Source organism: Podarcis filfolensis (genome assembly GCF_964270895.1).
Source record: "Podarcis filfolensis genome assembly, chromosome: 14".
Classification (NCBI taxonomy): domain Eukaryota; kingdom Metazoa; phylum Chordata; class Lepidosauria; order Squamata; family Lacertidae; genus Podarcis; species Podarcis filfolensis.
In genome coordinates, this window is record NC_139616.1 from 49,082,494 (window position 1) to 49,108,239 (window position 25,746).

Consider the following 25,746-nt stretch of genomic DNA (forward strand, 5'->3'; position numbering starts at 1 on the left):
GCCTGTCAGGTCCCATCCTGGGCCAGGTAGAGAGAAGCAGGTCAGAGCACAGTGCCTTGTAGTAGTAAAGAGGAACTCTTGAACCATAAAGGAGCATCTTCCATTGGAAACTAAAAGGTGGTTGACCTCCAATATATCAAACACATTGTGGCATTATAATAGGTAATGATTATAGAATTCCTTCTGCTGCACAAACAGCTTTGAAGTTAGTGACAGTGCAGTAATCTTGGCACTGATCCACATATTTCGAGAAAGGTAAATGGATAGTACAGCATTCCTGTGTCTGCACTTGTCTACATCAAGATATATTTCAGGGAGCAGGGTGGTATTAAAACATGCCGTTCCTTTGTCTGCACTCCAAAGAAGATAGCACATTTTGCTTACAAATTGGGATTACTCAGAGACATTAAAAATCCGCTAGTGCAACAATGCCAAGCAGGTTTGTTAATAAGCCTTTGAATAGCTTTATGGAAGATTGATTTCCATGGAAGAAATAAGGCTGTAAATATAAGAGGTGACCCGAAGTCATCTCTTTCCCCCACCCCACCCAAAATCTGGTAGCTTTTAATGGTACACATTTCCACTTCCTAAATGAGCTGCCTAACTTGACAAAAACATGCAGGAACTCAAGGCCCCAATTTACTCCTATGATGTGATTTGGGAGAAGTAATAGCTTAGTTTCCCATTTTGCTTTCTGAGCACCAGTTTTATATACTCAAGACTTCTGAATAAGCATATTTGTCACCAGTGGATTTGGGGGGAAATGACACATTCTGATGTAAACATAGTGTTCCATGAAGTCGCATTCTTCTAATTGAACCTTTTTGCATAGGGTGGTTGTGAGAAGGGTAAAAATAGGGCCGCGTATATCACCCTGAATTCAAACGGAAGAGTGGAATGCAATTGTGAATCTCAATCTCTGCCGACTGCTGCTTCTCCCTCCGGCAGCTGTGTGCACCTTCTGTTTCTGCTCCCTCCACTCCATTGATGTCACCACCTGCTACCCGTGGGGAAATGGTAGCTTCTTCACCTGGCAGCCCTAAGCTGTGCCAAGCCAGCAGAGCGACTGCCTTTGTGAGTTGCTCTGAGTGAGTCTCTTTGGTTGACACGATGGGTATCTCATCACCCAGATCGCCCAGCCCTGCAGAGAGGAGGGTTGCCAGGGGTTCTGCTACTGCTACAAACACCCCCAGCTCAGCTACCATGAAGGATTTGAGGGCAGAGGAGCAGTTGGTGGTGAGTCTTGGCAGCTTTTGCAGCTCGTCAGCCCCTTTAGATCTCTCTTTTTAGAAAAAAAAAATTAGGAATTTAAGAAGTTTCCTTATACTGAGTCAGACGTAATTTGTTGTTTAGTCATTTAGTCATGTCTGACTCTTCGTGACCCCCTGGACCAGAGCACGCCAGGCACTCCTGTCTTCCACTGCCTCCCGCAGTTTGGTCAAACTCTTGCTGGTATCTTCGAGAACACTGTCCAACCATCTCATCCTCTGTCGTCCCCTTCTCCTTGTGCCCTCCATCTTTCCCAACATCAGGGTCTTTTCCAATGAGTCTTCTCTTCTCACAAGGTGGCCAAAGTATTGGAGCCTCAGCTTCACGATCTGTCCTTCCAGTGAGCACTCAGGGCTGATTTCCTTAAGAATGGAGAGGTTTGATCTTCTTGCAGTCCATGGGACTCTCAAGAGTCTCCTCCAGCACCAGAATTCAAAAGCATCAGTTCTTTGGCGATCAGCCTTCTTTATGGTCCAGCTCTCACTTCCATACATCACTACTGGGAAAACCATAGCTTTAACTATACGGCCCTTTGTTGGCAAGGTGATGTCTCTGCTTTTTAAATGTATGTAAATAAGTGATGTACAATTCTTTGGGTGAAAGAGAGGGAACTGATAAATCTTTGATTGGTTCGAGAGCAGACTTCTATTTGTTGCATTTATATTCCATCTTTTCTCCTCCATAGAAGTCAAAGTGGAGTACATGGTTCTCTTTCTCCCCATTTTATCCTCATAACAACCCTGTGAGGTAGGTTAGGCTGAAAGTCATGCCTGGTGAGTTTCGTGCCCAAGTGGGGATTTGAACCCTAGTCTCCTAGGTCCTAATCCAACTTCCTTGACTAGTACACCACACTGGCTCTCTCCAGCCTTCCAGGTGTTTTGGTCTTGTAAGAAGCTGCCTGGGTCCATCTTGCTCAGTATTCCTTACACTGTCTGGCAGCAGCTCTCTAGGAACTCAAGCAAATTACTTGGTGATTCCGGGGACTGGACCTGGGATCATCTGCAGGTATACCAAGATTCTCTACCACTGACCAACAGCTCTTCTAGAGCTCATAGGATTCGGAGATCTGCCCTGTCCCCAAACTCAAGAGATCCGTCTGCAGAGTGGACAGGCACTTCCCTCATGCTCATATACAGCCACACCGCTTTACATATCCCAGGGATAGTTAATACATGTGTGATCCTGGTGTTTATTATATGCAGGTGTATGCAAACACATTTAAATAATAAATCCATTGTAAGGTGCAATTTCTTACGTTGCTGGGAGAGGGGTTGTTTGAAAGAGTCCGTCAAACTGATATCATTCAAAAATATTTGTTACATACTGGAGGTATTAAAAAGAAAAATCTGAAAGGCAGTAGGATTTCCTGGTTATGTGCCATTTCATCTGAATGCCCTGGCAGTTTGGGGTATTGCACAAAGGAGCCGGGTAAACAGCCCTCCAAGAAATTCTAGCTCTCAAGGCCTCTTCTCATGAAGCAACAGCTAATCAAGGCTTGTTGTTGTGAAAATAGATCTGTTCCCTGTAGGAACAGCGCTTGCAGCTCCAGGGCCAATCTCTGGCATATTCCCAACTTGATGACAATCCAGCTAAGAGCTAAAGTCTATTCCCTGATCTGAACATGTCCACTGTTTTTCACATTTTGTTCCCTTCCACCCCTCTGGATTTTGCAAAGATTTATTAGATCCAATAAGGGAGAGACAAACATAGAAGTGAAGTTAAGGCCAGTCTCTGTAGTAGTGATGAATTTCTAGCGACTTCAGACAAACTTGGGTGGGTTTGCACAGTCGTTCTCTATATCCAGACTGTTTCTCTTTCAAAAATGTGGCACTACCAACCACACATATTTACACCAGCACAAAATTAGTACAGGGGGAAATTGCGCAAGAAGAGAAGAGCAAGATGCAGACCATAAAACTGGCACTGAATGTACTGCATATCACTGAAAGTGTGTAGGGTTACCATATTTTTCACCGGTTGAATCCCAGACATGTGGGAAATTCTGTATGGCAACCCTAAAAGTGTGCTCAAAACAGTCCAGATATGCACAAGAGTGGCTTGCCATCGTGTTATTGTTTGGATACTTGTATTGCTCAAAACGCCTTACTTTGAAAAACACTCATTTTCCTGCTCCATTTTCCTTAGTATTTTACCTTCACAGAGGTGGTAATAGTGCCTGGACTGTGAACATTTCACTTTAAAGGGGCTCACATGATGGAATCCTGCGCCATACAATTAAAATCCGCTTCATGCTGACGAGTCAAGGGAAAAGTTACTAGTCTGGTCTTTGCCCTGATACACTAGTTTGCTTCATGCAGGATCTCTTTTTCTTCCCAACAAGAAACTCCACTTCTAGGTAAACAAGACTGTGCAGATTTATTTACGGCTAATGCCTTTTAACCCTGCATATGTGTTAAACGTTCCTCTTCAACCAGGCCTTCGGCTGATTAAGCTTCCATGGCCTTTTAAATGTGATTGTGGGAGGGGAAGATGTTTTGGTTTTTTTGCTCTGACTATTCATTTGTGCTTTTATCCTGTATTTTTATCTTGTGAACTGCCCTGAGATCTTTGGATGAAGGGTGATGTATAAATTTAATTAGTTAGTTAATAATATGATGTTGATGCACTGTCCTCAAATTGCGGGTTTCCTTTTACTTAAGTCTGCTAGCCTGAGTAACTTGGCAGTTCGTGTGTTACAGGAAACCCAATTCTTGTTTCTGCCTGCAGGTAGCTCTCCGGATCCGTCCCATCAACGCAGCTGAGGTGGAGGAAGGAGCAAACATTATAGCTCACAGATTAGGTGACCAGGTGAGAGGATGGGCAGGTAGCTGCGGGTTGGATGCGAGGAACCATAGCCCAGTGGCAGAGCATCCGTTTGACATGACATCTCTGAACAGAGATGAAAATGCCCCCTGTTTGGAACACCAATGGAAACAGAATGCCGTATGTACTAGTTGGGTCTTTGGCCTGATCCACCAGCCTGCCTCTTATGTTATTAAATAGCCCCAGATCCAATCCCTGGCATCTCAGGTAGGGCTGGGAAGAATATTTTGCTTATTAAATTTGTATCCCACTCTTTATCCAAGAAGATCAGGGCAGCATACACAGCCACACTCCCCTCCATATTTTTTTTACCCTGTGAAGTAGGTAAAGCTAAACAGAAGTGACTGGCCCAAGGACACAAAGGCAGCTTCTTAACTGAGTTGAGATTTGAACCTGGCCCTCCCCAGTCCCAGTCCAACACTAACCACGACACTCTCTTTTAAGAACATCGCATTTAGAAAAACTGAGCAAAATGCATGCATATTTGCAAACCCAGATTGCAATTTTCTGGTTGCAGAATTTCATATGCAGGAATTCATATGCCTCCAGTAAAGTCATGTTGTGTGTGTATGTGTGTTCCTCCGTTTATTAGCTATTGCATCCTTTCTCCACCCTGCCCTTCTTCCAAGATAGCAACACAAGGTAACTCACAACCCAGAATACACAGTGCAAAATACAATATTACAAGATACAATAAAAGCAGCCTGAAATCAAAGATGAATCATCAGCAATAAATGATCAGCATCGTCTGCCCCAAAATCAACACCAGCTAAGTCCCAGATGGTACAAAATCCAGGGAGTGGTTGTTGCAGAGTGTTCCTGTTATGTCTGTTAAATTAATTTTGGAGGAACCACTGAAAATTCAGTGTTAGTCTTTCAACCACTATTGGTCTCTCAATGCATGCACAGAATACCCCTGGAACCTTGCACACACATGCAAACATTCATACATTTGCCTCTTTCACTGGCTACGTTCTAGGTGCAGAACACTGATTTCAGTCCGCACTAAGACTAGCAGGCATGCAATGCTGCTGGTTGCCACCAGCCATCAAAAACCATTGAAGAAACGTCTCCTACCCACTGGTGCCCACTGAGACATACATATAGCTGTTAACTGTGCAAAGGATTAACGACAAGACCAACATCCTAATGCAGTACTGATATTCAGAGCCAGTGTGGTGTACCAGTTAGAGTGTTGGACTAGGATGAAGGAGTTCAAATCCCTCACTCAGCCGTGACTTAGGGCTAGTCGCTGCCTCACAGCCTAATCTCCCTCTCAGGGTTGTTTTGGGGATTAAATGAGGAGTGGGGAAATCAAGTATGCCATCTTGGCTCTTTGGAGAAAAAATGGGATATAAATGAAATCAATAAATAATTTGGTGGCGGCTGTCTTGTTTCTTCCCATGTTTTCATCGCTGCTTGGCATCTGTGCTCTAATTTGTTTCTGTTTTAGAAGGGCATATAGTTTCTAATCTATTGCAAACAATTCCCTAATTGTGCATTTATCCAAGTTGCTGCCAAACTTTCTCTGGAGCATTGGGGCAAATGCTTCCTTGCAGCAGTCCCTTGAGGCTGAATATGGCTTCTCCTGATGTTTTTTCAGCGGAGAGAAAGGAATATATTTTTCCTTCAGCGTTGTTCCAGTATACAAGTGGGGAAAATTTACTCCCAGAAGAATCCAGAGAAACTAGGCCCGATCTTTAACTTTCCATTTAAGAAATCAATCTTCTATTTTCAACTATGCATGGGACCAAGGTCACGTTCACACCATGCATTTTAAAGACGTCAAGAGTCATGGCTCCCTCCAAAGAATCCTGATATTATTATTATTTTATTCCTTATACCCCACCCATCTGAGTTTCCCCAGCTACTCTGAGCAGCTCACAACAGAATATTAAAAACATGATAAGACATCATACATTAAAACTTCCCTAAACAGGGCTGCCTTTAGATGTCTTCTAAAAGTCAGATAGTTGTTTATTTCCTTGACATCTGGTGGGAGGGCGTTCCACAGGGTGGGTGCCACTACCAAGAAGGCCCTCTGCCTGGTTCCCTATAACCTCACTTCTTGCAGCGAGGGACCTGCCAGAAGGCCCTCGGCGCTGGACCTCAGTGTCCGAGCTGGACGATGGGGGTGGAGACGCTCCTTCAGGTATACTGGACCGAGGCCGTTTGTAAAGGGTGTGTGGAAAGTTGTTAGGAGGTCCCTAATTGAATTATTAAGAATCTGGGAAGCGGGGGTCAGTCTGGATGATATTATGTGTCCCTTCCACACCTGTGGTCCTCTGTATGTGTGACAGAATCCATAAGAGGAAATCTACCAAACCAGTTCCTTTGTAAATGGAATGGTTTTGGCCGGCCTGTGATTTACATGTCTAAAAAGCTTGTCACAGAGACAAATGTGTGGGCCTTTTCTTACCTGGCCGGATGCCACATCACCCTAAAGTGAAGACCCAAGTTGGGGTTGCTGTCTGAGTGAGCTGGCTAAAAGCTGGAGAGACAAAGACATGTTTGCTCTGTCCTGGAATTCCCTGGAAATTTAATGGGGAGGTGAGATCAGTTGCAGTGTTAATGCTGTGAGCCCCCGTCCATCCTATGCTCAGGTTGTATATATGTGTGAATAAAACCATATATCCTAAAGGCACTGCAGTCTCCTGTGACCTTCATTCAAAGGAAACCGAATCCCTGAGAATGGGGTTGCTTGTAGTATTATAATTCCAAGCACCCTTGCTTAAAGCATTTAATCCTTCACACATTGCATTATAAAGACACTGAGATAGGGTTCTTTGAAAGATTTTTTACATCAGGCCTTCATCTCTTGACCTCTCCCCCAAAACCCCTTTTTTTACTTTGTTTTCAATAGTACCCAATAGCTAAGAGTAAGCCCTGACAAGGAGCCTGTGTGTTCCACCCCCTGCAAGCTGACTAAATGTGCAGCTATATAAATTAGCATGTGCAACTTTTGTGTCATGGCTCTGCACCCCAATTCTTCTAAGCAGTGCTCCAGCTTTTGAGATTTTGCAACCATTTCTTACCTCTTTAGGACAAGGTGTCCATTCTAAAGGGGAGTAATATGCAAAAATTACCTCTTTGGGGCTCACAATGCATACTTCTTTCATGGAAACATTTTGAACCCAGTAAAGGTAAAGGGACCCCTGACCATTAGGTCCAGTCGTGCCCAACTCTAGGGTTGCGGCGCTCATCTCGCTTTATTGGCCGAGGGAGCCAGCGTAAAGCTTCCGGGTCATGTGGCCAGCATGACTAAGCCACTTCTGGCAAACCAGAGCAGTGCATGGAAACACCGTTTACCTTCCCGCCGGAGCGGTACCTATTTATCTACTTGCACTTTGATGTGCTTTTGAATTGTTAGGTTGGCAGGAGCAGGGACCGAGCAATGGGAGCTCACCCCGTCACGGGGATTCGAACTGCCGACCTTCTGATTGGCAAGTCCTAGGCCCACAGTGCCACCCGCTTCCCGGTACCAAGCTACTAATTCCACCCAAGGGTATTAGGCACTTAAACCAGAAACGTGGTAAATGGCTGCAACTGTTTGTGCAAGCTATTGCTTTTTGCCAGTCTTCACCAACTTGATGTCCTTGATAAGTTTTGGATAGCACCTCCTATCAGCCCGGAGGGCACCAGTTTGGTGAAGACGGCTTTTCATAAACATTAATAGGCATATGGCAACAAAAGGGGATTTATCTGTTTTTTAAATGTGAGTTGGATGTAGAATCTGCAAAAGCACAGATGGTTCTACACTGGAGACTTAGCCTGTATCCAGCCCTATCCTGCGAGCGCCAGATTCAGTGCTTGAAGGTGACAGCGGGTTTGGCTCTAAACTGGCACCATCACTATACTTGCCCAAACTCAAGGTGTGAATCCATTTCTCCATAACAGATGGTGGTTTTGATGGATCCAATGGAAGACCCAGATGACGTTTTGCGAGCTAACAGGTCCCGGGAGAAGGCATTCATCTTTGACATGGTGTTTTGCCACAGGGCAACCCAGGTAAAATTAGATTTCCCACCCGTCTCTTAAGCAACCTGGATGCCATAGGCAGGGCCGAGACAAAGGTGTTTTGCCACCGAAGGCAGAGGGCAAGGTATAAAATCTGATTAAGATCTTTAGAGGCCCAGAGCACTGAAATGATTATGGGGGGCAGGGACCATATGTACCGTATTTTTCGCCCTATAGGACGCCCTATAGGACGCACTTTTAGGTATTTCGCCCTATAGGATGCACTTTCCCCCCTCCAAAAATGAAGGGGAAATGTGTGTGCGTCCTATGGGGCGAATGCAGGCTTTCGCTGAAGCCTGGAGAGCGAGAGGCGTCGGTGCGCACCGACACCTCTCCCTCTCCAGGCTCCAGGAAGCTATCCGCAAGCCTTGCACGCCTGGGGGAGTTCCCCCGGGCGCGCAAGGCTTGCGGGCAGCAGCCTGCAGCGCGGAGCACGGGGCGCCCTCCGTTGGACGCCCCGTGCTTCACGCAGGTGTCTGCAAGCCTTGTGCGCCCGGGGGAACTCCCCCCGGGCGCGCAAGGCTTGCGGGCGGCGGCCTGCAGCGCGGAGCACGGGGCGCCCTTCGGAGGACTCCCCCCGGGCGCGCAAGGCTTGTGGGTGGCAGCCTGCAGCACGGAGCACGGGGCGCCCTCCGGAGGACGCCCCGTGCTTCGCGCAGGTGTCCGCAGCCTGCCGCCCGGCGCGTAGGGCACCCTGAAGCAGAGCGCCCCTCGCGCCGGGCAGACATCGGCCAGCCCCACAAGCTCGGGGGACAGCGGGGAGGCGCAGCACCGCCATCCCACTGTTCCCCGACCTGGTTTTGGGGGGGAAATAAAGGAATTTTTCCCCCTTTATTTCCCCCCAAAACAAGTAGGTGCGTCCTATGGGACGGAGCGTCCTATGGGACGAAAAATACGGTAATTCAAAGCAAAATGCCAAACCATCAAATGAAATTTTGTTTTTGGAAATGGCACAAAACTTACATCTGTGCTGAAACATACGTGCACGTATGTGATGTGCAACACATGACGGGAATCCAATCTACATTAGTGGGAACCGCCCCCCGCCCCCCCCCCCCCGTTTAAGTGGGTATAAGTAATAGAAAGGGAACAGAGAAGTTGGGGAGGAGTGTGGAGAGCAGTGTAAGGAAATCTAGCAAACTTCTGACCCTTCCTAAGATGACTCCATTGATGCTTTTGTTTGAAATATCAATTGCCCAATTATTTTTAATAATAATAATAAAAAACCTTTGTGCATGTGTGTCCCTGTTTCGCTGGTGCCCTGAGCACGTGCCTAGTCTGCCTGCTGGGTAATCCTGCACTGTGTCTATTGATCTAAAACAAATCTGTGCTGCTTCAGCAGCTACACTTTGGAACTCCCTGAAGGTTCCTTCACTGCATTTGTTTTTGGTGCCTGATAAAAAACATTCTTGTTTAGACAAGCCAAGCCAAAGCATTAAAAATGCTGATGTGAATTTTAACCTGCTTTAAACTTTTTGTATGTTTTATATTTTGGTCTTTTTTGCTTGATGTTATTGTTTTAACTTTTTGTGAATGAACCTGCGGGTTGTTGTTTCCCCCCACACACACAACCAAGCAGTGTATAAATTTTATGAAACAATACACAAACAAGCAAGCAAACAAGCAAACAAATGTGTTAGAAGCATTGCAGGAAGTTGGACTAAAATACCCTCAGGGTCTCTCTCAGCTCTGCAATTCTATGTTTCTGTGAAATAGCCTTCTGAATTCTAATTTTAAAACAGAGAGATATTTGTGGGGAAGGAACTCTCCACCTCCACCTCCCTTGTACATATCCTCTGAGCAGTTTCTCTTAGCAAGACATGATCTGTTTGTATTCATCCTGAATCTTCTGTCTAACTCACTGGGGACGGCATTACCAAATTCTAAGCCCGAAACAGAGTTGAGAGCTGGAGATCTCCTTGGGGAATGAATGAGGTCATATTTTCCTTGCCTGTTCGTTCTACAGGTTTGTTCCACAGATGTATGTGCTGATCTGAAGCTTGCCCTGTTAGGCCAGGTTGAGTAATTTCGTATCCACGCCCCCTTCCTAGGGCTATGGGGAGCAGGTGTGAGGGCTCTGACAAGGTCCTAGAATCTTCCTCCCATCTTGCTACCCACTTGGTATTCTGGTTTTACTGGACTCCAGTTCCCAGCACACACAATGATGGGAGTTGGAGTCCATCACCATCTGAAGATCCACAGATTCCCCTCCTCTGCATTAAGCTCGATCTGAAAGCTTGATCTGCTGCTCCTTATTGTTCCTAGGAGGAGGTGTACCTGTCCACAACAAAAAATCTCGTCGAAGGAGTCATTTCTGGCTACAACACTACCATTTTTGCATATGGCCCCACAGGTAAAGTGGAGGGTGAGATACGCGATGTTGGTGTCAGAGGTGGGCATGGTTGGGCAATGGCTAAAAGATTGCAAGGTATTCTTCCATCCCCCATTCAATCATAACCCTGGATGACCTCCAGCTGTTATATGGGAAGATTCTAAAGGAAGTTTGAGAGGAGAATTAATACAGAAAGCCTCTCATCTGAAAAAAAAACTAAGAACTAACCAAACAGCTGATTTAGAACAAGAGCACGGAAGAGTTTTTTCCCTCAGACCACGCAGAAAATTGGAAACGATAAGAAAACAATGACTATCGTAAATTGTGCTCAGGTGGAAAGAATATTTGAAATATTAAAAACAATTATATTTCATAAAAGGCAACAAACCTGATATACTGTTAGCAGTACAAATGAGAACAACAAGAAGGTACGTGGTTAAAAACACTCAAGACGGAGTGTGGCACTCAAATCAGAAGTGTAACACTCAAAACTGAGCATGTTTGGCTTCCGAAAAAAGTTCGCAAACGAGAGCATTTACAGTACTTCCGGGTTTGCAGTGTTTGGGTTCCAAGTTGAGTACCAAGGCGTTTGAGAACCAAGGTACCTCAGTACTGTAATATTCGTATGACAGGGTGCAGCAAAAGGGCAGCAAACAAAATCACCATGGAAGACGAGGTGGGAAGTCGACAAAACAAAAAACGAAATTAGGTATTGCAGTGTATATGTGGAGATTTTTCCTTTTTCTTGAAATTTAATATTTATTTATTTTTTAATGCTAGAGACTCATTTTGAGGAGTGGATTGGGAGTGGATTGAGCTTCTCAGTTTGTGGGCTGCATCAAAGAGTTGCAAGTTGGGAATTAGAGTCATTTCCAAAATGTTTGACTTTCTTACCCCACCCCCTGTGTTTTCAATCAGGTGCTGGGAAAACCTACACTATGCTGGGGACCGATTCTGATCCCGGCATTTATATCCGCACCCTCAACGACCTCTTCAGAGCTATAGAAGCCACCAGTGGGGACATGGATTATTCCGTCTGCATGTCGTACTTGGAGGTGAGATGGCTGGGCTGTGAGGCATCAGAGGAGGTTCTGAGGCAGAAGGGGCTCAAAGTGACTTCTCAGGGTGGAGACACCTGCTGGCAAATGAGGGGCTGTGGCTCACCTGCCCCACTTGCAGAAGATCCCAGGTTCCACCCCCAGCATCTCAAGAGACTCCTGCAGGAAATCTAGGAGAAAGGCTACCAGTCAGTGTAGATCAGGCATAGACAACCTCGGCCCTCCAGATGTTTTGAGACTACAATTCCCATCATCCCTGACCACTGGTCCTGCTAGCTAGGGATCATGGGAGTTGTAGGCCAATCTGGAGGGCCAAGGTTGAGGAAGCCTGGCGTAGACAATACAGTCATACCTCGTGTTGTGAACGCTGTGGGTTGCGCGTTTTCAGGTTGCGGACTGTGCTGAGCCTGGAAGTACTGGAATTGGTTAATTCTGGGCTTCGGTGCTTGCACATACGCAGAAGCACAAAATGACATCATGCGCGTGCGCAATGTGGCACTGCAGATTGTGAACGCTGCGGGTTGCAAACGTGCCTCCCGCATGGATCACGTTCGCAACCCGAAGTATGACTGTACAGTGGTACCTCGGGTTACATATGCTTCAGGTTACATACGCTTCAGGTTACACATTCTGCTAACCCAGAAATAGTGCTTCAGGTTGAGAACTTTGCTTCAGGATAAAAACAGAAATCGGGCTCTGGTGGTGCGGTGGCAGCAGGAGGCCCCATTAGCTAAAGTGGTGCTTCAGGTTAAGAACAGTTTCAGGTTAAGAACGGACCTCCGGAACAAATTAAGTACTTAACCTGAGGTACCACTGTACTGAGCTAGATGAGCCAGTGGTCTGAGTCAGTATAAGCTTCCTATGTTCTAAGTGGCATCACTTATGGATGGAAAATCCAAATGGTCTCCAGCCCTTCTCAGGGACACCACCAGGGATACATTGCAGGTCACCCCTGTACCCACCTAGGCTGCAAGTGGGGACCCCCAGCTGCCTCGTGCAGTGAGCCCCCAAGGCTACAGGACTGGAGAGACTCCATTGGAACTGGTCTCTCTGCCCTAAACCCTTCTCTCTCCTTTGTTGCCCTTCGTTTCCCTTTTTGAAGATTTATAATGAAGTCATCCGAGACCTTCTGAACCCGTCTTCGGGATTTCTCGAGCTGAGAGAGGACTCCAAGGGGAGTATTCAGATTGCAGGGATAACGGAAGTCTCTACCACTAATGCACAGGAGGTAAATTTGACTGGCCTTCAGTAGGGGAGGGAAGAATGCTAGAGCTACAATTCCCAGAGTGGTTGAAGAAGAAGAAGAAGAAGAAGAGTTTGGACTTGATATCCCGCTTTATCACTACCCGAAGGAGTCTCAAAGCGGCTAACATTCTCCTTTCCCTTCCTCCCCCACAACAAACACTCTGTGAGGTGAGTGAAGCTGAGAGACTTCACAGAAGTGTGACTCACCCAAGGTCACCCAGCAGCTGCATGTGGAGGAGCGGGGAAGCGAACCCGGTTCACCAGATTACGAGTCCACCGCTCTTAACCATTATGCCACACTGAACAATCAATCCCTCTCCACAGGGAATTCTGGGAATTGTAGCCCAGGGTGGGTGGTGGAATAGGAATCTCCTAAGAACTACAAGCCCCTCCCCCACTTTCTTTCCAAATTTGGCTCACTCCAAAAAACATGGTCGCACAACTTCCTGACCTGATCCATGGCTGATCCTAGCCCTCCGTCTTCCCACTCATATGGCTTTTGCTAGATCATGCAGCTGTTGACGAAAGGGAACAAGGAACGGACTCAGGAGCCTACGGCAGCGAACAAGACCTCTTCGCGTTCCCACGCAGTCCTGCAAGTGCTGGTGAAGCAGACGAGTCGGGTGAAGGACATCAACGAGGAAGTGAGGGTGGGAAGGCTTTTCATGGTGGACCTGGCCGGGTCAGAAAGAGCAGCCCAGGTAACCTTGACTATTCCCTCCTCTAACTTGTAATAAACAAAAACCTGCCCTTATTCCTGTGGGATGTAAACACAGGAGCAGTCAATGACAACATTCCTAGAGTGTACATGTTAGAACATGGGGAGGGATGTCTGTCTAGCAAGTAGGTAAACTTCCTGGGGACGGACTTCCTCCGCATGTGACCAGAGGTGGGTGTGGCCTCACCTGTGCAGGTAATGACAAAAGCACAGGGCAGGCAGTCACTCTCTCTCTCTGCCATCTTCCTTCGATGAGGAAACATCTAAGGATGCTCTCTTGGCTCCCAGCCAAGAGAGGAGATAAGGACTATCTTGCTACAAGATAGATTCTAAATGTATTTTACCTTTTTAAGCCTGTCTGCCTTCTGGGATCATATTGTGAACAGAACGTGAGTAAACTCTTTTATACTTTTATAAAGACTGTGTTGTGTCTTGTATTTTAAGAGGGAACAAAGGGGGAATTACCAGAGTAATTATTATAGAGGTTCTAGCGAACCTGTGCACACGTTACCGTTGCGAACTTAAAGGGGAATGTCTATAAACTCTGCTGATATTTTGGGAACTTGTTAGCACAAGTTGGATAAGGATATAATTAGTCAATATATCCTCTCCTGCGCCCCAGAACATTCCCACAATTCCCTTATAGAGCCCTTTGCAGGTTCTCCATCAATCGGAGGCCAACCAGAGAATATTGAGAAGCAAAGCAGCTAGTAAGCCTGATCTTTATTGAACTGTTGCAACAGGGTGCCCCCTTCACACGCAGGAGAAGGAGGAGGACCCAGAACCCAGGTGTCTCCGCCCTTATATAGACATTTTAAATTGCCAGCCCTGGAGTCCAAGCCCACCCCCAGAAACATCATACATACATCACAGAAAGGGGTGGTCTACAACAGAAATCTGAGTGCATTGTTTACCTCCTGTCTGGCAGTTTACCTGTTAATGCTTACTTGATTGGATACCTTGGGGAGCCTGGCCAGTCTTTTGTAATGATAAATACTTAGTTTCTGAGCCAAGTCACAGGCTCACCCTATTCATACACAGACATACCCTTAAGACAGGATTTGTGAATGAGAAGACAATGGGGAGGCTTTTCCATTTCCCTTGACCTTGCAGAGAAATCATTTGGTCAGTTTGGGAGTCAAAATGGCTTCATGGCTGTTTTCCTGTGCTGCTTCAGACATGTGGTTTATATATTTATGTACGTGTTTGCTTGGTACATTTATGAACATTTATTAAATATATAAGACCTTATTTTTTTTATTTCAACCTCCCCCCCCCCAAATCTGTTCACCTCCCAACAGCAATGACTCCGCTTCTGGCCTAGAAGTCATTGAAATATAGGGTTGGAAGGGACCCCGAGGCTCATCTAGTCTAACCCCCCTGAAAGGCAGAACTCTTTTGCCCAGCGTGGGGCTCAAACTCACTGCCCTGAGATTAAGAGTCTCGTGCTCTGCTGGCTGAGCTATCTGAAAATCCCTTCTTTTTCCCATTGAAAACAATTGATTCACTACATCCTTCACAGACACAGAACCGGGGCAAGCGAATGAAGGAGGGGGCCCATATCAATCGGTCGCTGCTCGCCTTGGGAAACTGCATCAATGCGCTGAGTGAAAAGGGGGCCAGTCGGAACCAGTACGTCAACTTCCGAGACAGCAAACTCACGCGTTTGCTGAAGGTACTGCCGCTTCCCTGCTTGGGGGAATTAGAAAGTCTGTTCTCAAACTTTCTCCTCTGGGCTAGGCTTTCGGAATAAAAATCGGCTTGCCCCACGCCGAATTTTCTATTGGTAAAAAATACACTGGAGAACGAAAAGCAGTGCTTGATTTAGAACAAAGATCACAACTACTTTATAACATGGTAATGGGACATTTAGGAAGTATAAAACAATGCAGCTGCATAAGAACATGAATCATTCCCCAAATATAATTATAAACAAGTCTGTTACATAGGTACCTGAAATATGTGTACAGGCTCAACGAGAGCTTGCTTTTGCTGTGTGATCTCATTTATGTTAGGTCTGATTTGAGACAAACAAACTCTGGTCTCCTCATCAACACAAAGAAGCTTTTCTCTTTCCCGATGTTTCATATTTGTCAGAAAAGATATTTTGAATATCTTTGAGTATTCTGCAAATAACAAAAAAAAATTGGCTACTGTACTGCACTTAAATGTTTCTTTGATTGTCCTTGAATCTCCCCACCACAGTCGCCATCCTCTCCTGCCACACCCTTTGAGAGCCACTGGCATAATGAATCCAGGCGACGGAGGCATCTCAAAAGTCCCGCAGATCCCTAGTCTCTTGTGACAGAGCGTTCCACCAAGTCGGGGCCAGTACTGAAAAGGCCCTGGCCCTAGTTGAGACCAATCTAACCACCTTGCGACTTGGGACCTCCAAGGTGTTGTCATTTGTGGACCCTAAGGTCCTCCGCGGGGCATACCAGGAATACTTCAGGAATGTAGCAGGTTATTGCATATATATGAGAGTCTTTAATAGCACTGCTTTCAGAGGGCTGAGCTTGGCCAGCCATTACTAGCCAGCTATAAATGTCACCCATGTAGGACTCGCTGGGAGGTAACAGCAGGACGGTGATGATTGCTCACATCAGCCCAGCCAGCACCTCCTTTGAAGAATCTCGGACCACCTTGATCTACGCTTATCGAGCAAAAAACATCAAAACTAGGGTAAGATGCTCTGTTCTGCTTCCTGCTTTTAAAAACGATTTATTTATTATTAGATTCTTACAACACATTGCAACGCCATGCGCACAAAAAATAAATTGCCCCACCTTGGCCCAGAAGATAAGAGTGTTGGCAACACATCCAAAATTACATCCAAATGACATGATTAGCGTCTATTCCAGACAACCATTTGTATAGAAGGCAGTACACAATTTATGGTGCCCAAAAGGTTTTACAAATGTGAGGTGAGTCCTCTGTTTTCCTTTTCAGCTGTGTACATAATAAAGCTGTACCAATCAGCTGGAAAAGAGTCTGTTCTTCAAACCTTGCGTTGATTTTATTGGTTTTCCATGAGTGCTATTTGCCGTACTTCTATCGTACCAGTTTGTCAAAGAAGCAACTCCTGAATTCTTCCAGTATCTAGCTATTACAAGCTTGGCTGCTACAAAAGGCAACTTGTATGGGGTTTGAGCTGTGTTATCTCCTGTAAAAGGGATGCGGGTGGCGCTGCGGGTTCCAGGAGTCGAACGGACTCCTGGAATGCATTGTCAACCAAGGTACAACTGTACTTGATTTTCAGTAGAAGTGATAACTCTTCATTCACAGGTGCTGTTTGCATCAGGTAGTATTTTAAAGACCTACATTGGCTCCCAGTACGTTTCCGAGCACAATTCAAAGTGTTGGTGCTGACCTTTAAAGCCCTAAACGGCCTCGGCCCAGTAGACCTGAAGGAGCGTCTCCACCCCCATCGTTCAGCCCGGACGCTGAGGTCCAGCGCCGAGGGCCTTCTGGCGGTTCCCTCATTATGAGAAGTGAGGTTACAGGGAAGCAGGCAGAGGGCCTTCTCGGTGGTGGCACCCGCCCTGTGGAACACCCTCCCATCAGATGTCAAAGAGATAAATAACTATCTGACATTTAGAAGACATCTGAAGGCAGCCCTGTTCAGGGAAGTTTTTAATGTGTGACATTTTAATGTATTTTTAATCCTTGTTGGAAGCCTCCCAGAGTGGCTGGGGAAGCCCAGCCAGATGGGCGGGGTACAAATAATAAATTGCTGTTGTTGTTGTTAAAACTGATTGCATCACCAGGTGTTCTCTGCCCCGGCAGGTGAAGCGCAACCTCCTCAACGTCTCATACCACATTGCACAATACACCAGCATCATTTCGGACCTGCGCCGGCAGATCGAATGCTTGAAGGCGAAGCTGGAAAATCAAGAGAGGGAGAAGCGCCTTCTCAGTCCTGCGGTCAAAGATGTCCAAGGCAGAGGAGATGGAGGTGGTTGGGTTGTGTCCTCTTCCCTGTCTTGCTCCGTCCAGTAGGGCTTGCTTCTAGGATGCTCAGAGTTGCACCCTAAGCCTGGGGTGGAGAAAACTGTGGCACTCCAGATGTTATCAGACGCCACCTCCCATCAGTACCAGGCAGCAATGGTCAGGAATGATGAGAGTTGTACGTCCAACATGGATGGATTGCAGCAAGTTCCCTCACGCCCGTGGCTCTTTCACTGGTCCTGCAGATTGTTGTCGGATTCCAGCTCCCGACAGCCCTAGACCATGTGGCCAGTGATCAAACCAAACCAAACATTTATCGTCATGTTCAATGACCAGCATTTTGTGACAATAATTTTATTAATTTTCAATTATAATCCAATAATAGCCTCATTATAACAATACCAATTTATAATGCAATCAGTAACATCAATCATTCAAATACCAAATTATATAATTTAGGTAAGGTGCTAGAATTGATGGTTTGATTATTTTCTTTATTTCTGTGTTCAGTTACATTCCAGTCGTAATAATAATCCCTTATACAACAGCTGCAATATTTATAACTTCTATTTGTGTGGACACATTAAATGATTTATAAAACTACGGGTGAGGCAATGACCAGGATTAAGAAAAGAATAAGAAGCAGATGTGTCTATAATAGGGAAAAATAATAATAAAATAAAACAACTAAATGTAGCAGTGAATCATAGAATTGTAGAACTGGAAGGAACCCAAAGGATCATCTTGTCCAAGCCCCTACAAGGCAGGAATCCCAGCTAATGAGTGAAATAAAACAGGCACCATTTTAAAAAAAAAGTTTTAGTCCTGTCACCAACTCCAAAGAGAGAAATTCCATGATTTTGGGTCCTGGCAGATTTTGCCTGCTTCAGCACAGAACATGGCCACCCTGAGAGTGATAGATGCTCTTTGATCTGCAAGGATTAAAAGGAACATACGACGTTTCTGATCCTCCTGGCAGGTTTAGTAAGAGGGGCTTGATAAAGGTTTAGCATAGGTGTTAGTAGAAGGAGCAGTGCAGGAGGACATGGGGTCCCCACTGACCTCTCCAGAGTCTCAGGGACACTTGTGTTTGGCCAATGGCCAAGGTCCAGGAATGACAGGAGTCATAGGGCAGCAACATCTGGAAGGCTTGTGGCTTGCTCCTCTCTGCCCTGGGTGCTACAAACACCCTTAAAAAAGAAAAGGGGATGGAAGCAGAGGTGGAAAAGTGCCTGTGCTCTTGTTTTCCCACAGCGGAGGCTCCCCACGACCCTGAAGAGTACAGCCGTCAGCAGATGAACAAGTTGCGGGAACAGCTGGTTGGGGCTTTCAAGGAGCAGATGGACATGAGACGCAGCCTGATGGAGCTGGAGAAGACAGACATGGAGCTGCATGTAGACACCTCCAGGCATCTGCTAACGATTGCCGAGTGAGCTGAGGGACTGATGGGCAACTGTGCTTTTGGGGGGGGGGGTCCTCTAAGGTGAAGGGATGTGGGTGGCGCTGTGGGTTAAACCACAGAGCCTAGGACTTGCTGATCAGAAGGTCGGCAGTTCGAATCCCTGCAATGGAGTGAGCTCCCGTTGCTCGGTCCCTGCTCCTGCCAACCTAGCAGTTCGAAAGCACCTCAAAGTGCAAGTAGATAAATAGGTACCGCTCTGGCGGGAAGGTAAGCGGCGTTTCCGTGCGCTGCTCTGGTTTGCCAGAAGCGGCTTAGTCATGCTGTCCACATGACCCGGAAGCTGTACACTAGCTCCCTCAGCCACTAAAGCGAGATGAGTGCCGTAACCCCAGAGTCGGCCACGACTGGACCTAATGGCCAGGGGTCCCTTTACCTTTACCTTTTACCTCTAAGGTGAAAAGAACTGGGTGGTATTAACGATGCACCTGAGAAGGGTGGCTACTTATGCCCTGCCAAAGAGACAGAGAGAGAGATCTGCATAAAATTGGCCAGTGCTAATTTATATGAACAGATGTAAATATAGATTCAGGTAGGTAGCTGTGTTGGTCTGACGCAGTCGAAATAAAAAATTAAAAAAATTGTCCAGTAGCACCTTAGAGAACCAGGCAGAGGGCCTTCTCGTTAGTGGCACCTGCCCTGTGGAACGCCCTCCCAGCAGATGTCAAGGCAATAAGCAACTATTTTACTTTTAAAAGACAACTGAAGGCGGCCCTGTTTAGGGAAGTTTTTAATGTTTGATGCTGTATTGTTTTTAATATTTGGTGGAAGCCGCCAGGAGTGGCTGGGGAAACCCAGCCAGATGGGTGGGGTATAAATTATTATTATTATTATTATTATTATTATTATTATTATTATTATTATTGCCTATTATTAGAGACCAACTAAGTTTGTTCTGGGTATAAGCTTTTGTGTGCATGCACACTTCTTCAGATGCATGCACACGAAAGCTTACACCCAGAACAAACTTAGTTGGTCTCTAAGGTGCTACTGGACAATTTTTTATTTATTCAGGTGCAAATATAGAAACTGTTACTACTAGCAGGCTCATGCCTGGCGTTGTTCAGGAATCCCGAGGAACCAAAATTAATAACAGTAATCAGCGCAGGTGGTTAAGAAAGGTGCGGTCCAACGTCTTGATTCAAAATGGCACTCTGTGGTATCCAAACATGGACAAAAAACTTGCTCCCTCATCTCAGGAACCGTCATGCAAAATGTGGTTAAGATATCAGAAGCAATGTCCAAATGCCCAGCAAACTGGGAAACAGAAAGCTTTCCTTAATATATAAAAAGGTAAAGGCAGTGGCGTAGCGTGGGTTGTCAGCACCCGGGGCAAGGCAAGTAATTTGCGCCCCCTAACCCGTGGATTTGCGCCCCCTAACCCATGGATTTGCCCTAACCCCAGATGTTGCGCCCGGTGCGGCCGGCCCCCCCTGCACCCCCACGCTACGCCACTGGGTAAAGGTACCCCCTGACCATTAGGTCCTGTTGCGGACGACTCTGGGGTTGCGGTGCTCATCTCGCTCTATAGGTCGAGGGAGCCGGCGTACAGCTTCCGGGTCATGTGGCCAGCATGACTAAGCCGCTTCTGGCGAACCAGAGCAGCACACAGAAATGCCGTTTACCTTCCCGCTGGAGCGGTACCTATTGATCTACTTGCACTTTGTGCTTTCGAACTGCTAGGTTGGCAGGAGCTGGGACAGAGTAACGGGAGCTCACCCTGTGGCAGGGATTCGAACCTCTGACCTTCTGATCGGCAAACCCTAGGCTCTGTGGTTTAGACCACAGCGCTACCCACACCCCTCTTTCCTTAATATATAGTAGGTAATAATTTGATGGAAATACAGTCTCAAGGTTAGTGGGCACGGCTGGGAAGAGGTGAGCGGTGTGCTTGCTCACCTTTGCTTCCCAGGTGCTCACTATGGAAGGGCAGCTTCAGGGCTCCTGCTTGAACCAGGCACTGCAGGCTGTTTTTGGCCCATCAAGGGATTCAATTAATCCACAAGGCCATTTTCCCCAGACCACACACATCAGATGAAGTCACTGGCGACATCAGCTAGTGGGTAGGAGGACAGGGTTCAGTCCTGCACTGGTTACATGATCCTGTTCCCAAGCAAGGAACAAGGTTACACAGTGAAGGCAGCAAGATTTAATCCCAGGCTCCCAAAGTGCAAACATCCCTGCAGTTACCACCTTGCCTTTATAACAGGGGTTGCGAAAGTTCTTGGGTGAACACTAGAGGGCACTGTAGCCTCCGATAAAGGAGGCTGCCCAATTACTGGGAGTCTTGATAATAATCATGCCAGGAGAAAACTTTATCTATTTAAACTTCTAATACACTGATTTTTTAAAAACAAACAAACCTGAAAGCAGTTTATAAAGACAATAAAACAATAAGATTATTAATAAAAGTGATTGAAAACAACTATTTTAAAACTATTTAAAAAAATTAAAATTACCAATAAGCTCAAAAATGGATTAAAACACACACCAACATGTCTGAGCTGGTTTGTCTAAAGAAAAATGTTATTTTTTCCTGGCAAGCACCAAAAAGAGTGCCTCCTGATGTCAATAGGCAGGGAGTTCCAAAGTTACGTGCTGCTGCCACACTTAAAGATTGATTTCTTACAAATGTAGAACTGGTGTTCTATAGCTCCCGGTTCCACAGATGGAAGCGTTCAAGGGGGCAGATATGGGGCAATGCGATCCCGCAGGTAAACTGGTTCTAAGTTGTTTATAGAGTTTTATACACTAATAGGCCTTGCCAAGGTGTAAACGACCTTAATCTAGCTGTCCTTTGTTTGTAGCTGGGAACAAGAAAAGGCCCACCAGACTGACAGGTATCCCAGCAAGCAGCAGGTGGGCGTGAAAGATGAGGAAGCCATGGAGGAGGCAGAGAGAGAAGAAGATTCGCCAGAGCCTCACGAAGTCGTGGTAGCCAAGGAGGAGATCAGCATGTTCTTATCTGAGCAACGGAAAACAGCTGTCTTGAAGGTAACGCACTGCATCCCTCTATGAAAGCCGTATTGTTGTTGTCTTGTGATGGGCCGAACCTGAGGCTGAAAAACAATATTTTATTTTATTTTTTTAAAAGATATGCATGTCTGGAAATGAGCTTTTTAATTAGGGATACCCCTGGAACCTCACTGTGCTAGAGTCCACAATTAGACCTTGGAAGTTCTGCTTTGCCAGATACGGTGTCCCGCTCCTCGTTTAATTCGCACAACAACCCTGTGAGGCAGACTGAGCTGAGAGAGAACCAAGTGGGGATTTGAATCCTGGTTTCTCCCAGGTCCCAGTCCTGCTCTCTAGACACTACGCAGCTGAATGATGGGAGATTTGGGACAGGTGCTTCATAACCCTTTTACCTGTGTTTTGGAAGGGGGGGGCATTATTGGGTTGCTTTTGTTTTTCTTATGTATTTTCTGATTGTGTGTGTGTGTGTGTGTGTGTGTGTGTGTGTGTGTGTATATATATATATATATATATATATATATATATATATATATAGTGATTTTGTGTTGTGAACTGTCCTGAGATCTGCAGGTATGAGACAGGATGCAAATTTTAATAATAACAATAATAATTGTGGTAGTACTGATGATGCTGGAGCTGGCTGAGGTTTCGTTTAGTTGCTAATTAGAGGGTCAGAGTATTGCTTTGCTTCTTGAGTATTCTTAATGTTGTTGGTATTATTTATACGGCTAGTATGTTCTTTTTGTTCTTCCATAAATGCCATATTATATGAAATGTCAACGTATTATATGATCCCCTCCCTTTCCCCCTTAGTATTATATACAGTATTGTATATTTTTCTTTGCTGTAAGTCACTTGGAGGTCTTTTGGTCACAGGTGACTAATATGTTGAATCAATACTACTACTACTACTACTAATAATAATAATAAAATAAATGGGTCGCTGACCTGATCCCCCATTATGTGGGCTTATTTAGGAGCCTGACTCATGGCGGGGGTCACCTCTCCCCTTCCTTTTTTAAAATTTTTATTAGATTTTTAACATAACATTTTCAACAATTATTAAGCATGCTTTTATATCTTATACAATTTTTTTATTTCCATCAATCACATCTGAAAATTTTCCAGTCTTTTCAGTTAATATACATTTCTTACTTTCACTAATTACATTTAAATCTCATAACTAATGTCTCTCTTCTTTCTCTTCTTTGCAATATTTCATATATTTCTCCTTACAAAACATCTTGTAGTCCTACTAGCGTAATTTGTTGATTACAGTTGCTCTACAAACAGTTCTTATATTTCTTCCAATCTTCTGTAAATCTCTGGTCCCGCAGGTTTCGAATCCTTCCTGTCATTTTATCCAATTCTGCGTAGTCCATTAATTTTGTCTGCCATTCTTCTTTCCACGGCACCTCTCCCCTTCCTAATTTAGGCAGACCTGGAGCAGCGCCTGGCAAATGCCAAAAAGAAGGTTTTGCAGATGGAGAAGCTGCTGCCTGAGCAAATCACCAGTGAGGACCAGAGGGAAGTCCTGAGGCTCCTTTGCAAAGCCCATGAGCTGGAAGTCGGGAAGACTGAGCTGCAGGCCAATGCCTTGCGCAAGGAGACCCTGCTGTGCCAGAAGGACTTGGTCATCCACAGCCACCAGCAGCACAGGCGCCTCTGCCGAGAGATAATCCAGCAGCAGCAGCAGCTGATAAGGGGTGAGTGGGCGGGGCCAGAGGCCAAAGAGGCGGGGCCCTTACCTGTTGGACCAGATTTCAGGCACACCCAAGACAGAGGTTTGTAGGAAGGACCACACGAGGAGAAGGCACTTGCCCAGCCCTGGTCTCTGTTGTGTTTTACAGAGGTTGTGGGCAGTCCTGGGGTGCCATAGAACCACGGAACTGGAGAGTTGAAAGGGAACCCTAGTGGCATCTAGTCCAGCCCTCTGCAATGCAGGAATCTCAAAGCATTCCTGACAGGTGGCCCTCCAACCTCTGTGTGTTTTAATGAACTTCTTTGATAAAAATAATGGATTACTGAATATAATTACTGAAAATAATTACTGAATATTTACAGATAAATTGTAAACAGATAAGAACACTGGCAGGATCATTGTAATAAACTGAAGTTTTATAGGAGTTTTATATACTTAAAGTAGATAAATAAATGAGCAAATTAAGTGAATTTGGATATGCAGAAGATATTGAAAATAAATTTGAGGAACTGCAGAAAGAGGGGGAAGGAAGTCGAGTTTTGAAACGTTAAAATGATTTTAAAATTAATGAAATGTATAAACCTGAAAAGCATAAACAAAATTTTTGAAAGAAAGAAAGAAAGAAAGAAAGAAAGAAAGAAAGAAGGAAAGAAAATGTTGTCAATAGTCCATTTGTGATCCCTCATTTGTCTGCAGTATTAAGCCTCCCCTCTGGAAGGACCCAATGGGATATTTGTTGCTATCTTACATTGATTGCCCATCTTTCTTCCACTCTGGTGCCCATGCGGTCCCCATCCGAGGGCTCTTCACCCTCAGCAGAAGAGGACAGCTGTTTGCCACCTGAGGAACGGGTCCCTTCTGTGAGAATGTTTCCCTCTTAACCAAACAAGCGTCTTCCATGAGGCTGCCCTTCAGATATTTGGAGATGGCTGTCGCATCACCTCTCCATCTTCCCTTCTCCAGGCTGTACAAACTCAGCTCCACGCAACCCATCTGTTTTTGTGCCCTCACCTGTGTAAGCTTCCTTCCTTTTCTCCAGACCACAACATCCCTGTTCCAGAGCCGCTGGGAAAACTGTACCAGCTGCATATCCGTGAGTTGGAGGAAGGGACCCTGGGCCGGCTTCTGGCACTTCACTCCCTGATGTCTGGAGCGCTCCAGGTGAGGCAGAGCTATCCTCCCTTTTCTCGAAATAGGAACAGGGACATAGGAAGTTGCCCTCAACAGGGACAGGACCATCGGTCTATCTGGCTTAGTACTGTCTGCACTGACTGGCAGCAGCTCTCCAGGCGTTCAGGCAGGGGGCTCCCCCAGCCCCAAACTGAAAATGCCAAGGGACTGAACATGAGTCTTCCTGTGTGCAAAGCAGATACTCAGCCATTGAGCAATGGTCCTTCCCCATACCTCACTGTTCTCTAGGGAGGAAGGGAAAACAAAACACGGGGCTGCCCTTGAAACTGTCCCAGAAACTCCAGCAGGAGCAGAATGCTGCAGCGAGGCTCCTCACAGGGTCTCTGCCATGGGAGCATATTCACCCAGTGCTTTACCAATTGCACTGGCTCCCAGTGGAGTATAGGGTCAGGTTCAAGGTGCTGGTTTTGACCTTTAAAGCCCTTTGTGGCTTAGGGCCCTCGTATTTACAGAACTGCCTCTCCTGGTCTGCCCCGCAGAGGACCTTGAGGTCCATGTATAACCATAGTTTAGAGGTCCCGGGCCCTAAGGAAGTCAGACTATCCTCCACCAGGGCCAGGGCCTTCTCAGTGATGGCTCCGACCTGGTGGAACGCTCTGTCCCATGAGACCAGGGCCCTACAGGATTTAACCTCCTTTCGCTGGGCCTGTAAGACAGAGCTATTCCACCTGGCCTTTAATTTGAATTCAGCCTGATCTTTTATTTCCTTTCTCTTCCTTCCCCCTTCCCTTTTATGAAGATCACCCACTCTGAGACACCACAGCTAATTCTCCCCTGGCCTCCTCGCTGGCCCAAGTAGGTCTAATTTAGCCAGCTAGCCCTGGGGATTATCTAATGTTTATTGGATGGTTTTCCCTCAAAATGATTTTTGAATTCTGAATTTATTGTTATTCACATTTTATACTGTATTTTAAGCTGTTTTTTGTTGCATCAATTAAATGTTTTAAATTTGTTGTTAGCCGCCCTGAGCCCAGTTTTCTGAACTGGGAAGGGCAGGGTATAAATAAA

General features: G+C 45.8%; 1 protein-coding gene across 1 annotated transcript in view; it reads left to right on the forward strand.

Moving 5' to 3' along the window:
• The first annotated feature begins 771 nt into the window (after positions 1 to 771).
• The window catches only part of LOC310749122 (kinesin-like protein KIF19), a 31,342-nt gene continuing 6,367 nt past the window's right edge, over positions 772 to 25,746 (forward strand). The window contains exons 1-14 of the mRNA XM_083585609.1: positions 772 to 1,236; positions 3,997 to 4,077; positions 7,990 to 8,100; positions 10,375 to 10,462; positions 11,360 to 11,496; positions 12,602 to 12,727; positions 13,251 to 13,445; positions 14,985 to 15,137; positions 16,022 to 16,144; positions 17,249 to 17,417; positions 18,665 to 18,839; positions 21,677 to 21,863; positions 23,281 to 23,551; positions 24,587 to 24,708. Of these exons, the coding sequence (XP_083441735.1) occupies positions 1,111 to 1,236; positions 3,997 to 4,077; positions 7,990 to 8,100; positions 10,375 to 10,462; positions 11,360 to 11,496; positions 12,602 to 12,727; positions 13,251 to 13,445; positions 14,985 to 15,137; positions 16,022 to 16,144; positions 17,249 to 17,417; positions 18,665 to 18,839; positions 21,677 to 21,863; positions 23,281 to 23,551; positions 24,587 to 24,708 (2,064 nt within the window). The 5' untranslated portion in view covers positions 772 to 1,110. The remainder of the gene's footprint in view (positions 1,237 to 3,996; positions 4,078 to 7,989; positions 8,101 to 10,374; positions 10,463 to 11,359; positions 11,497 to 12,601; positions 12,728 to 13,250; positions 13,446 to 14,984; positions 15,138 to 16,021; positions 16,145 to 17,248; positions 17,418 to 18,664; positions 18,840 to 21,676; positions 21,864 to 23,280; positions 23,552 to 24,586; positions 24,709 to 25,746) is intronic.